Source organism: Elephas maximus, chromosome 3, assembly GCF_024166365.1.
Source record: "Elephas maximus indicus isolate mEleMax1 chromosome 3, mEleMax1 primary haplotype, whole genome shotgun sequence".
In the NCBI taxonomy this organism is placed as follows: Eukaryota; Metazoa; Chordata; class Mammalia; order Proboscidea; family Elephantidae; genus Elephas; species Elephas maximus.
Window position 1 is genome coordinate 183,411,420 of NC_064821.1, and position 14,829 is coordinate 183,426,248.

Consider the following 14,829-nt stretch of genomic DNA (forward strand, 5'->3'; position numbering starts at 1 on the left):
GGTTGGTAGTTCAGATCTACCAGCTGCTCTGCAAGAGAAAGATGTGGCAGTCCCCTTCTGTAAAGATTCACAGCCTTGGAAACCCTATAGGGCAGCTCTACCCTGTCCTGTACATTGGCTATGAGTCGGAATCAACTCAAGGGCAATGGGTAATTGTGGATAGATACATCTATACATGTACATGTATATATACTCACCTACCTACCTGTGTAACCAAACATAGTTTTTTGGCTGTTGCGAAATTGTGTATGTTTTACCATTTACCAAAAACATGCATTATTCTTGTGTACTTGTTAATGACATCATTTACCTTGGTTAGGTTGTGCACGTTTCACCCACCTTCAGTGTTACCTTTTCCTTCATCAGAAATAACATGTATCTGCTATCTGGAGAGTGACTCTTCCTCCTTCCCCCTCCCATTCTTGCTAAGCACCAGTGAACATCTTTTTCTGTATGTATACTGATTGTTGTCTTTTTGTAATAGTGAGGTCATACAATATTTGTCTTTTTGTGATTGGCTTATTTTACTCAGCGTAATGTCCTTCAGATTCATTCACATTATAAGATTTTTCAGGAACTCATTTTTTATGGCTGTATAGTATTTGATTTTATGTATGTACCATATTTGTTTATCCATTCATCAGTGGGCACTTAGGTTGTTTACTTCTTTTTGTTGTGAATAGTTCTGCAACGAACAGGTATGTATGTTTGTGTCACTACTGTTAGCACACTTGGGCATATACTTCTGAGTGGGATGACTGGATCATACCGTGATTCTGGTGGCATAGTGGTTAAGTGCTACGGCTGCTAACCAAAGGATTGGCATTTTGAATCCGCCAGATGCTCCTTGGAAACTCAATGGGGCAGTTCTACTCTGTCCTGTAGGGTTGCTATGAGTTGGAATCGACTTGACGGCACTGGGTTTGGTTTGGTTTGGTTTTGGTTTTATGGTGATTCTATTTCTAGTATTTTCTGGAAGCGCCGTGCTATTTTCCACAGTGGTTGTGCCATTTTGCATTCCCACCAGCAGTGTATAAGAGTCCCAGTCTCTCCACATTCTTGCCAGTATTTGTTGCTTTTCTGGTTTTTTGGTCAGTGCCATTTTAGCATAGGTGAAATGATATCACATTGTAGTTTTGATTTACATATCTCTTAAGGCTAATGATTGCAAACATGTCCTCATGTATTTATTGGGCGCTTGTATGTTCTCTTTGGTGAAGACTTCATATCCTTTTCCCATTTTTTATTTGGATTGCTTGTCTTTTTGTTGTTGAGCTGTTGAAGTTTTCCATTTATTTTAGAGATTAGATCCTTATCTGATATTTCATTCCTGAAGATTTTTTCTAAGTCTATAGGTTGTCTTTTTACATTTCTCATAAAGCCTTCTGATGAGCATAAGTATTTCATTTTTATGAGGTCCCAGTTATCTAAATTGTCTTCTGCTGTTTGTGCATTTATAGTTGTGGATAGTTTTTTTTAAACGATTATGTCCCATAGTTTTGTCCCTATGTTTTCTTCTAAGAACTTTATACTTGCAGGTTTAACATTTAGGTCTTTGATCCATTTGGAGTAGTTTTTGTGTATGATGTGAGGTATCGGAGCAGTTGACTTGCATATTAACTTTTTGTCCAGCAGCTTTGGTATGAACGATTATTAGTTTCGTCTAAGTTTTTGTTGTTGTCATCGTCAGTTCTTTGGGATTTCCTATATAGACAATCATTTAATCTGTAAGTAAAGATGTCGTTTCATCCTTAGCAGTCTGTATGCTTTTCCCATTTTATTGCATTACCTAGGACAGCTAGTACACTGTTGAGTAGGAGTGGTGAGTGGGAGCATCCGTGCCTTGTTCCCGATCTTAGCAGGAAAGCGTCTAATGTTCTTGCCAGTAATTCTTATGTTAGCTGTAAGTTTATTGTAGATATTCTTTATCAAGTTGAGGATATTTCTGTCCTTTCCTAGTTTGCTGAGAATGTTTATTCTAAATAGGTGTTAGATTTTGTCAGGTATTTTTTCTGCATCTGTTGGTATGTTCATATGGTTTTTCTTGTTTAACCTGTTGATTTTCTGGTGTCATACCACTCTTGCACACCTAAAATAAATCCCACTTGGTCATGGTGTGTAATTCTTGTTACACATTGTTGGATTCAATTTCCTAATGTTTTGCTGGGGAGTTTTATATATACGTTCATGAGAGATAGTGGTCTGTAGTTTTTCTTTTGTGTAGTACCTTTATCTGGTTTGGTATTTGGGTGATGCAAATTAGTTTGCACATATTTTCTATGCTTCTGATTTCTGGAAGAGATAACAGAAAGTTGGTATACTTTCCTGATGAAATGTGTGGTAGAATTGATCAGTGAACCCATCTGAGCCTAGTGCTTCCTGTTTTGGGATGTTTTTACTTACTGATTTAATTATTTAGCAGATGTAGGCCTCTTCAGATGATCTATTTCTCCTTGTTTAGGTAGAATTTATCTTACAAGGAATTGATTCATTTCATCAAGGGTATCAAGTTTATAGGCATAGAGTCATGCATAATAATCCTTTATTATCCTTTTAATGTCTCTGGGATCAGTAGTAATGGCTTCGCTTCATTTCCGGTATTAGTCATTTATGTGTTCTGTCTCCTTTTTTTCTTAGCCTGGCTAGAGGCTTATCAATTTTACTGATTTTTTTTTTTCCAAAGAACTAGTCTTTGGTTTTGGTGACATTCTCTTTTGATCGCCTGGTTTCCGTTTTGTTGATTTGTTTTCTCATTTTTATTATTTTTTTTCTGCTGACTTTGGATTAATGTGTTCTTTTTCTAGTTTCCTAAGATGGAAGCTGTCATGGATTGAATTGTGTCCCCGAAAAATACGTGTATCAACTTGGCCAGGCTGTGAATCACCATTTTGTTATCTGATGTGATTTTCCTGTGTGTTGTAAATCCTATTACTATGATGTTAATGGGATGGATTAGCAACAGTTATGTTGATGAGATCTACAAGATTAGATTTTGTCTTTAATCAGTCTTTTTTGAGATAGAGAAACAAGCAGAGAGACATGGGGACCTCATACCACCAAGAAGGCAACACTGGGAGCAGGGTACATCCTTTGGACCTGAGGTTCCTATGTAGAGCAGCTCCTAGAACAGGGGAAGATTGATGACAAGGACCTTCCTCCAGAGCCCACAGAGAAAGAAAGCCGTTCCCTGGAGCTGATGCCCTGAATTTAGACTTGTAGCCTACTGTACTGTGAAAGAATAAATTTCTCTTTGTTGAAGCCACCCACTTGTGGTATTTGTGTTACAGCAGCACTAGATAACCAAGACAGAAATAGGTTGATATTAGATCTGTCTTCTTTTATAATATGTGCATTCAGTGCTATAAATTTCCCTCTTAACGTGGCTTTCACTGTAGCCAACAAATCTTGACAAGTTGTATTTTCATTTATTTTAAAATATTTTCTAATTTCTCTTGGGACTTCTCTGTCCCATGTGTTATTCAGAAGTATGTTGTTTAATCTCCATAGATACTGAGATTTTCCATCTATCTTTCTTTTACTGATTTCTAGTATAATTCCACCCATTGTGGTCAGAGCACATACTTTATATGATTTCTAATCTCTTAAAATATTTAAGTTGTGTTTTGTGTCCCAGAATGTGTCTTATCTTGAATTTTCCCTGTGAGCTTGAAAAGAATGTATATTGTGTTGTTTGTGAATGACATATTCTGTAATTGTCAATTAGGTCCAGTCTATTGGTAGTGGTGTTATTTCAACTCTGACCTTACTGATTTTCTGTCTTTTGGATCTGTCAGTTGCCTATAGAAGGGGTTCAAGTTTCCATTTATAATAGTGGATTCGTTTATTTCTCATTCTAGTTTTTGCCTCACATATCTTGGCACTCTGTTGTTGGGCACATAAACTTGAAGGATCGTTATGTCTTTTTGAAGAAGTGACCTTTTATCATGTAATGCCCCTCTCCATCCCAATCATTTTCCTTGTTCTGGAACCTGCTTTGTCTGTAATTAATATAGCTACTCCATCTTTCTTTTGAGTTCTTTTACTTTTAATCTGTTTCTTTATATTTTAAGTAACTTTCTCATGGACAATACAGTCTCTCTCTTTTAGTTGGTATGTATAGACTCCTGATGATTAAAGGGATTGTTGATACAGTTGGGTTAATGTCTTCATGTGTCTTCCCGTTTTCTATTCATTGCCCTTGACTTTTGTTTTCATTTTTGACTTTTACTCTTTCTCTACCTCCTTTGGTTTTAATTGAGATTTATATATGATTTTGTACTCTCCCCTCTTAGTATATCAATTATACTTCCTTCCTTTTTTTTTAATTTAGTGTTTGCTGTAGTGTTTGCAGTATACATTTGCAACTAATCGCAGCCCACTTTCAGGTAATACTCTGTGACTTAATGGTTAATGTAAATGTCTTATAAACTGTATTCTAAATTCTTCCCTCCTGTTGCTGTAACAATGCTGTCATCCATTTCACTTATCCATAAACTATAACCAGGAACTATATTGTTGCTGTTACTATTTTGAATAAACTATTAACCATTAGATCAATTAAGAATACGAAAGATCAAGATTTTATATAACCTTTATTTATTCATTCTGTAATGCTCTCCCTTTGCTTCTGTAGATGTGAGTTTCTGATTCGTAGCATTTTCCTTCTCCCTAAAGAACTTCTTTAATCATTTCTTGAAGGAAGTTCTCCTGGTAAACTAACTTACTTCATATTTGTTTGTCTGGAAACATCCTTAATGTCTCCTTCATTCTTTTAAGATTTTTTTAAATTGTAGTTATATGTGTTCAACAGTTTTTTACATCTGTAGTTCAGCAGGTGATGCAGATTCTTAAGCACTCAACTGCTAGCCGAAAGGTAGCTAGCTTGAGCCCCCCCGCCCCACAGGCACCTCAGAAGACAGACCTGGCAGTCTGCTCCTGAAAGGTCACAAACCTTGAAAACTCTGTGGAGCAGTTTGTACTATGCACACATGGGGTCGCAATGAGCCATAATCGACAGCAGCTATGAACAACAATAATAATGTAGTGACATTGATTACATTCATCTCTTATGCAGCTATTTCCACTATCCTTACCCAACTTATTCCACCACCAGTAACATAACATAAACTCAGTGCCCCCTATGCAGTGAACCCCTCTTTTCCCCTCTTTCCCATCCCTGGTAGCCACTAAGTCACTAAAGATAAATATGCTTGGGTTTCTCACGCTTATCCCCTTACCGTGCTCCATTTTCCATTGAACTTATTGCCATTTTCATTGTATTTCACTCTTTTGTTTACTGTCCACACCCAAAAAACACACGATCCATGTGCATCTGGATATTTTTGTTTTCTTCACTGTTGTGTCTGCTTTGCCAACATTAAATAGGCTCTTGTTTTCTTGTTTTATATTACTCAAATTAATTTTAATAAATTGAAGGAGCCAGAGGTAAGGGCCTGAAGGGAAGTAGCCTTACCTGAGGCACAGGGCTTTGCCAGGAGAAGGAGCCCCAGGTTGTCTGAATTGAATAGGATGTTTCCTTTGTCACTCTCCCTAGCACCCAACAGGGCTCTAGATCATCTGTGGTCTTATTGGAAAATAACAGCCAGAATAATAACAAAACTTATGCATATGAACAGAAATGCTGTTGTCAGAAATTTAGGCTTCAAAGACAAGTTGACCTGCATTCTGACCCTGCCTCAGCAACATTCCATGTGGGCAACATGGAGCATGTGATTAATCGATTGTCTCTAACTTTGCTCAGCTATGAACTGTTTGAAATAATATCTGCTTAAAAGAGTCATGAGATAGAAATGAGTTAGTATGTCGAAACTTTCTGCACAGTATTTCACATATTGTAGTTGCTCAGTTCGTGGAACATTTTATTATTAATATATTGTATAATGAATGTTAGGGTTTTTGATGACTTTAAAATTAATGTAACCTGGCCCACTGCAGTGGAGGAGACTTAGATTTTGGCTTTAGCTTAGAGTTACTTGTGCTACCATCATAACAGGGTGGATTAGAGATGACACAGGCAACTCACTTCACTTTTTCCCTGACAAGTCTTACTCTACAGCTGCTTTGTTTTTCAGTCTGATTTTAGCAACCAAAGTGGAGTTTAGCAGCCTTTTTTCCTCGGTACGTGAAGAAGCCAGTGGGTTGATAATATTTCACAGAACAGGGAATTCAGTGTCAGGGTTCTGGTAGTCCTGTGTGTGTCTCCTAGGGGCTGTAAATGTGAGAAGATTTTGAAGTGGAGCCTCTAGAGGGCTGATGTGTAAGTCTTTTTCCTAGGCTTCATGGGAAATCTAATGGCTAAACATTCTGCACTCCAGCTAACTTCCAAAATTAACTTTTTAGTGGTAAAAAAATACATATAACAAAACATTTGCCAATTCACAGTGTTTACATGTATAATTTGGTAGCATTGATTACATTTATCATGTTGTGCAATTATTACAAAATGAGGATTGTAACCTTTTCTCAGCAAACACAAGGGCGTGTTATTCTAGTTTCTACAGGGGTAGGGCTCTTTATCATCTCATAAATTAGAATGTGCTTGTGTGGGTGTACGCATTTATGCTTGTTGAGGGTAGCAGTCACTAATAATTAGTGTACAGTTGCCTCAGGTATCAAAATTTGAGAATTGTGGGGAGATCTGGATTCTCATGTTTCCTGTCTCTCACCTGAGGTCTTTTTAACTTCTAAGTACCTTTGCCTATGTCTATGAAAGGGACAGAGGATGACAGGACAACTGCTGAGCTTTTGAAAAATAGGTGACTGACATGTAAATAATTTTCCAAAAGATTATTATTTTTTCAGCAGGTGGACCTGTCACCTTCTCATCTCTTGGAGTTCTTCTAGAAAATATAACTGGCAGGACCTTGGACTTGCCAGTTTGTTTGTATGGGCCCCTGGTCCTTTTCATGACTGTAAGGGACGAAAGGAAAAAGTGCCATTCTGCGGTATTCCCCAGTTGTTAATATCTCCTTCGGCTTTTTCCCTGTGCTTCATGTTTTGTTGAGTGTTCTAGCAGGTCTTGTGGAAGGAGGTAAAATCGTTCCCAAGGAAGTGATGATCTGAATTAGAACATTTCTCTAATTTCTATTTTCACTAACTGTTCTACACCAAAGATAGAGGTGTAGGACTGGAATTGTTGGAAATCAAACTGTGGAGAGATGATTTCCCTGTGTTGGAAGTCTATGGGACAGGATGTAATCAGTGAGGAAGTGAATGTAGTCAGTGAACGGAAGTGGCTGATGGCTGTAGCCTAGAGTAGACCTTTGTAGACACAGAACCTTGTGCGAAATCCACATGAATTCTTAGTTCTCAGGACTGTCAGTCTCACCCTTTCTCTTGTACACACTGGAGTACATGGTACCTTGCTGATCCAGAACGTGTGGAATGTTTTAGGACGCACTGGCCATTGAGGATGTGGTCCTAGACTTTACCCAGGAAGAGTGGGCTTTGCTGGATCTTGCTCAGAGGAAGCTCTACAGAGATGTGATGACGGAAACCTTCAGAAACCTGGCCTGCGTAGGTAAGATTGACATCATTTTTTTATTTACTCTTCTAGTGAACAGAAATACTGTACTCACTGACTTTGGGTTAAGAATTGGAATAAATTGTTAAAAACAGGCATAGTCCCTTGTTCTGTGGAGCTCACATATCCTGGCTTTGTCATGAACACAAAGTTACACAAAGTAACTTTTCATTTCTCTTGAGATTAAAAGACTTTAGGCGCTTTAACTGTTGTAAGTGTAAGCATTGGCTTCAGGAGTCACTTTGGGGCACTGACAGATTTGTGATTTAGAACCTTGTAGAGAGTTTTACTGTGTTCTTTACAAGTTTGATGTGATTATTTTGTTGCAAATAAACTCATCTTCCGAGACCCTGAAGATCAAAGTATTGGCTAAGTGTCAGGGAAATGTTTATTGCTTGCTCTGTCTTCCCTCATGCTATGCATTTTTCCATGGGCACCATCTCAGCTATACCATTTGTCTTCCCAGAGAAGCAAGGGAAAGATCTGATGAGAGTGGAGATAGGACTCATCCAGGGCCAGTGTGTCAGGGAACACCAGGAAAGCAAGAATTTTTTGAAGGCCCAGCCCGGCATGGAGGGAATTCAGTTTCAATCAGTCAGCTAGAAAAAGGGTCTCTTTTGGGTTGAAGAGACAACTTCATAGACATCTGAGCTTGCTTTTCTGACCATCAGTCCTCTTAAACCTGTGGTCATGGGGACCATTTTCCTCTTTTAATGTTACATGCATATTGTGGCCAATATCTTTCTAACTAGTCCCAATCACAACTACTACATATCATCACTCTCAATCCTCACAAAAGTATTTCTTAGTAAAATGCTTTTTGACCATTGCCAGAGTCCTGAAACCGTGAAATGTAGTTAATCTTCCTTTGTTCACAGAGGCTTTTTTTCCCTAATAAATTCTTTCCACTTTGTTTCATATTGTGAACCTCAACTTGAATCATTGGGTCAGTATCTCGAAACCTTAATGATGGAGAAAAGTTGTCCAGTGAACATATAATAGTACAATTAATGAAGAATAACACCTGCTCCTCCATGTTAGGAAAAATCCTTGAATCGCATGTCAATAAAGATCAGCACAATAACCAGTGGAGATATTTGAGGTGAGTGTCATTCAAACAACAGAAAACAGTGCCTCAGGAGAAAGGCCTAAGGCGTCATTAAAATACACATACGTGTATGTATTTATATATTTATAAATCTAGTTCTAATTTATGTGTTCAGAGATTTTTCGCAAGATTTTTATAGATGTGAGTCAGATATTGAGTATTTGAAACATATTTTGTACACAATTATCAGAAAGACTATTTCAGAAAAACTGAATGTATTAGTATCTCTGCTAGAAGATTTAACCTATGAAACATGAGACAAGTCAGAACAAAAACCATGCACGTTTACTTTGTTAATGGTAAACGGGAACAGATTTATTTCCAACACCGTGTTGCCTATTTTTTAACAGAAGGCATGCCGTAGAGAACCTCCATGAAAGTAATGAAGGCAATCAGCATAGAAAAGCCTTCAGCTGGATTCCAAATCTTACTGTGGTGAAAGGAAAGCCTTCAGAAGTAAATCCTTTTACATGCTGTGAGTGTGGAAAAGCCTTCAAGGATCACTCGTCATATGAGCATCATACCAGATCTCAGACTGGTTGTAATACTTACCAGTTTAAGAAATGTGGAGAAGCCTACAGTTGTCCCTCTCACCTGAGCACTCCTGTGACAACTCTTACTGGAGAAAAACCTTTTATGTGTAAGGTATTTGGGAGAGACTTCGTTTGTACTTCAGCCCTTGAAAGTCCTGTGACAACACTCACTGATGAGAAACACAATGAATGTAACAAATGTGGGAAAGATTCCTGTAGTTTCTCATCCTTTCAAACACACGTGACAGGTCATAAGCAAGAATGTGAAGAATGTTGTAAAACCCATGGTCCTACGTCCCTCTCTTTACATAAAAAATCTCATAACACAAATAAGCCTTATCAATGTAAGGAATGTGGAAAAGCCTTTAGGTATGCCTCAAACCTCACTAAACATACAAAAACTTACAGTGGACAGGGGCCTTTTGAATGTAAGGAATGTAGAAAAACATTTACTTGTTACTCATTCTTTTCTAAGCATTTAAGAATTCACAGTGGGGAGATGCCTTATGAATGTAAGGAATGTGGGAAAGCCTTTAGTCTGTCATCACACCTCTCTAAACATAGAAGAACTCACAGTACAGTGAAGCCTTACGTATGTGAGGAATGTGAGAAAGCCTTTAGACATCCCTCATTGCTCACCCTACATACAAGAACTCACAGTGGAGAGAGACCTTATGAATGTAAGGAATGTGGGAAAGCCTTTAGTCAACCGTCATGCCTCTCTAAACATAGGGGAACTCACAACAGAGTGAGGTTTTATGAATGTAGGAAATGTGGGAAAACCTTCAGTTCTTCCTCACTGTTTACTAACCATAAGAAATCTCACAGTAGAGAGAGGCCTCATGAATGTACAGAATGTGGGAAAGCCTTTAGTTACATCTCAGACCTCACTAAACATAAAAGAATTCACAGCGGAGAGAGACCTTATGAATGTAAGCAATGTGGGAAAGCCTTTAGACATGCCTCTCAGTTCACTAAACATAAAAGAATTCACAGTGGAGAGAGGCCTTACGAATGTAAGCAGTGTGGGAAAGCCTTTAGTTACGTTTCAGACCTCACTAAACATAAAAGAATTCACAGTGGAGAGAGGCCTTATGAATGTAAGCAGTGTGGGAAAGCCTTTAATTATGTCTCAGACCTCACTAAACATAAAAGAATTCACAGTGGAGAGAGACCTTATGAATGTAAGCAATGTGGGAAAGCCTTTAGACAGTCATCACACTTCACTTACCATTTAAGAACTCACAGTGGTGAGGCCTTGTGAATGTAAGGAATGTGGGAATACCTTTAATTGTGCCTCATGCTTCACTACACATGTAGGAACTCAGTGGAGAGACTGCTGTATGTCCAAAGTGAGATATTTCATTCTTACTGCTATAATTGCAAACAGCAAATATCTGAGTCTGTGGTTACAGAACAAAGCAAGATTAACTGAAAACAGGGATCGTTAGAGGTACTTTGTGCCTTTGGGAGAAATGACAGTTTCATTGTAAATGTGGGGCTGTCCTTGTTGGTGTTATGTTCTTAGTTCTAGCTAAATTTTACTTAAGTCTTTGGCTGTTACAAATAAGGCTGCAGGGAATAGCCTTGAGCAACTGTTGTTTTATATATTTTTTATTGTTTTTATTGATTTTAGTTTGCATGCAATAAAATACACTGCTCTTGTATTTGGCTTCACAGTGGTTTGGTTTGTTTTCATACTTAATGTGTTTTCTTCCTTCCTTTCCTACTATAAAATTAATTTTTTGACCCTTTATAATTAGTAAGTATGGTGTAGTTGATTACTTCTGTGTGGCTTTTCTAGCCATGGTCTTGTAACTCCTACCCAGGTGATTGGGTGGGACTGTGCAGATAGGGTAATTGTAGCCCTCCAAGGGGATTGGTCAGTTTTGTCATCCCACTGGGCTTGAAACAATCCACCTCAGAGGTGGGAAAAAGAAGAACCCACCACTGCCAAGGAAGAAGAGCCAGTGGCATCCTTTAGACCCAGGATCCCTGTGCTGAGAAGCTCCTGGAAGCAGGAAAATGAAAGAGAGAGCAACCTGTAATCCTGAAGATGGCGGGAAGCAGTGGCAGCAGGAGACGCCACAGTGGGCTTCTTAGCCCACGGAGGGAGAAGCTAGGCCTAGGGTTAGGGAGAGACATGCCTGTGAACACAGCTGGAAACAGGCTGTCCTGATGGAAGAACTATATCCTGAGTGTTCTTGAGCCTGAATTATAACTGTTACTTCCCTAATTGGTGTAGTGGTTAAGTGTTACAGCTGCTGACCAAAAGGTCAGCAGTTCAGATCCACCAGGCACTCCTTGGAAACTTTATGGGGCAGTACTTCTCTGTCCTAGAGGGTTGCTATTAGTTGGAATGGCCTCGATGGCAATGGGCTTATTCCCCCCCCCCCCCAATAAACCTCATAATTGTGAGTATTGTCTGTGAATTCTGTGTGGGTGTTGCAATGAATTATTAATCTCAGCAGAGAAGTAGAGAGTGCTGTGGAAGGGACAGTTGGTATGAGGATTGGTAAAAATAATAGAGGAGGCACCTCTGACTGCTACCTCATAGGAATTAGCCTTGGGCTGTTGATCTTGAGTCTGCTTTCCCCTAGTGAAGTTAGAGGAGGTCAGATACTTCCCCTAAGCTGTTTTCACAGTAAGTTTATCCTAGGGTGCTAGTTTGAGACTGCAGACATTTTGTTTTTTTGTCGTACTTTGGCTTATTAATTTTAGAATTCATTGATAATTATTAACTACAATGATTATTACTGTGGTGGTTTCTGTTCCAGTCATTTTTTCTATGTTTAGTAATTGGAATCCTGAAAGGAACACCTTTCCGTTCTCCGTCTTTTAATTATTAAACTGTTTATATCAATATAGGCTGATCAATATTACTGTATTTTTTTTTCTTGCTCAGATTTTCACGTTTGTTTATTAGGAGCTCCCTTAAGAGTAAGTTCCTATTCTTTTTGACATATCCCCGTCATAATCTGTACATTACTTTCTGTCAGACTTTGAGGCTCATCTTGTCCTTTTCCTGCCTCAGCCCTGAAATCAAGCCTTTCTTCAAGAAAACCTGGTTCTTTTTATTAGAGAATTTTTAGAAACAAAGATTTGGGCATTCAGTGTGCTTATTGTTACTGGACGCTCAGTGGACAGAGCTAGGAAATATATGTGTGATTGCACGTTCAACAGACATATTTTTACCTATTTCTATATGTATCTGTATATAATTTTAAAACCATGAGATCATACCCAGTCTTTGATTCCAGGGTTTATTTTAATCTTCCCTGTTGCCTTATTTGTTAGTCCTTTCATTGATAGACTCCAGGCTCTTGTTATTCTCAATACATTATTTACTGAATCGGAGAATATTTATAGTTTGAGGTTTGTTTCTGTGAAGTGATAAACCACCTTACAGAAAGCAATTTGGTTTTGTTCGTTGTTCCTGAGAGCTGAACCACACCCGAGGCTAATGAGTTGGGGTAAGCAAGACCAGAGGGACTACCTGGTGGCCCGATGCTAACCTCTTGAGTCATAATTTAGCTTACCATGTAGGACTGGCCAATATAAGCCCAGAAGTTAGAGGCTCAAGGGAGCTTCCCAATTGGCGAGAAACATGCATCTATGCCGGGAGGGTAGCATGTCCTGGGGATATGGAAGTTCTGCAGTGAGACCATCCCAGACATCATCTCATGCATATTTTTGTTTGTATCCTTTTTAATATTAAAGCTGTTATCATAAGGGTGGCCTTTTTGTGAATTAATGTGATTCATTCCAGTGAACTACCGAACCTAAAGAGGAGCAGGAGACAGCAGGTCAGAAGTAAGGGGGCTTGGGGACCCCTGAACTTGAGGCTGGTATTTTAAGGGGCTTTAGTGGGAACCCGCGGTCTTTTAGCCAGCAGGTCAGAGGTTGCGAATTGTTCAGACTCCCAAACTTGAAGCTAGTGTCTACCTAGTATGTAGTTTGGTAGATGGTGTCCTTGTCATTTGTGAGGTCTGGCCTAGCCCCAGGTGGGTAGAGTCAGAGGCAGAATTCTCCGTGGGCAGCTAGTGTCAACTGAACAAAGATGGGAATCCACGTAGGAGATTTCCACACAAAGCGGTTGACTTGTGAAGTGGCACTCTTAGTCTCCTTGGCGCAGACAGTAAGTAGTTGAAGCTATTAAGCTCCATGTGACTAAACCTGATGCATCAACTACTGTATTACGTGATTAGTTGCACTGTTGGTGAAAGTTGGAAGATGGATTGAACCAGACTAGTGTCTGTGTACCTGATGTCAGTACATAGTAAGTATTCATTACATAATTTTTAATGACTGAATGAATAAGTGAATCATTTAGAGGCAGTTAGGGGCTTTCTCAGTTTCCTCTCTTTCTCCAGAAGTTTTTGCTCCGACACCCATCAATGCGTCCATACTTCATATCAGTGAAAAATTTGGCCCTCTCCATGAGCTATGTATCCTCTCCCTTCTTTCCTTGTTTGGTCCATCACATCATCAGTCATTTACTCTCTCTTCAGCATCTTCAATATCTCCTGCCTCCTGGCTGCTGTCAGTATCAAATTTCTCCAACCTAATAAACCTCTTGTAGCTATGTTTCAGCTGTTTCCACAGTCTTTGTATTTAAGCTTTTTTGAAAAGATGCTGTAACCGCCTATGTTCTTGGCTTTGACCATCAACCCCATTTACTCCCCACATGTCCATATCTTCAACAGAGGTCTCTTTCCCAGGATTAAGCCCCAGATAATCATTACAACAGCCTCCTGAAAGTTTATCTTGCCATAATCTCATCCTTTAGCCACTTCTTCGTTGCTGCCAGTAAAATATTGGTTTTAAAACTTAGCATTTAATTATATCGCTTTCCTGCTTACCATGTGTATTTCTACCTCACCTGTCTGGAATTCATTTCCTTCTCTGTTTCTTTAATTGTACAAGACTCTTCTGCAAGGCCACCACTCCCATTAACGCTTCTGTCATTATACTAACTGCTCTTTATTTATGCATGTTTCTCTCTGCTGATCTCTGTGTGTGTCATACAAAAGGCCCTCAAACAAGAGAAGCAAAGGATGGATGGGTGAACTAATCACTTATGACACATCAGGTTTATCTTGTATCACTAGCACAAAGAACAGGGCCTGTCACAGAGCAGGCAGGCAGACATTTTTTGAATGTGGGATTGGTGAAATTAAAAAGATAATGAAGAAATGGAATTTTCAGATGACTGGTGTCATGAATTGAGTTATGCCCCCTATAATGTGTGTATTAACTTGGATAGTCCTTGATTCCCCATATTCTGTGGCTGTCCTTCATTTTGTGGTTGTAATTTTATGTTAAAGAAGATTAGGGTGGGATTGTAACACCTTTACCAGGTCGCATTCCTGATCCAGGGAGTTTCCCTGGGGTGTGGCCTGTACCACCTTATATCTCTCAAGAGACAAAAGGAAAGGGAGGCTATCACCAAGAAAGAAGCGCAGGGAGCAGAGCTGTCCTTTGGACCTGGGGTTCCTGTTCAAAGAAGCTCTTAGTCCAGGAGAATATTGACAAGATGGACCTTTCTCTAGAGCCCACAGAGAGAGAAAGCCTTCCCCTGGAGCTGATGCCCTGAATTTGGACTTCTAGCCTACTAGACTGTGAGAAAATAAATTTCTTTTTGT

General features: G+C 39.1%; 1 protein-coding gene across 2 annotated transcripts in view; it reads left to right on the top strand.

The window, feature by feature from the left end:
* LOC126073529 (zinc finger protein 14-like) overlaps positions 1–11,973 on the top strand; it is a 52,716-nt gene extending 40,743 nt beyond the window's left edge. For both annotated transcript variants that reach the window (XM_049880289.1, XM_049880290.1), the window contains exons 3-5: positions 7,414–7,540; positions 8,495–8,645; positions 9,002–11,973. In XM_049880289.1, the coding sequence (XP_049736246.1) occupies positions 7,414–7,540; positions 8,495–8,645; positions 9,002–10,448 (1,725 nt within the window). In that variant the 3' untranslated portion in view covers positions 10,449–11,973. The remainder of the gene's footprint in view (positions 1–7,413; positions 7,541–8,494; positions 8,646–9,001) is intronic.
* The last annotated feature ends 2,856 nt before the right edge of the window (positions 11,974–14,829 follow it).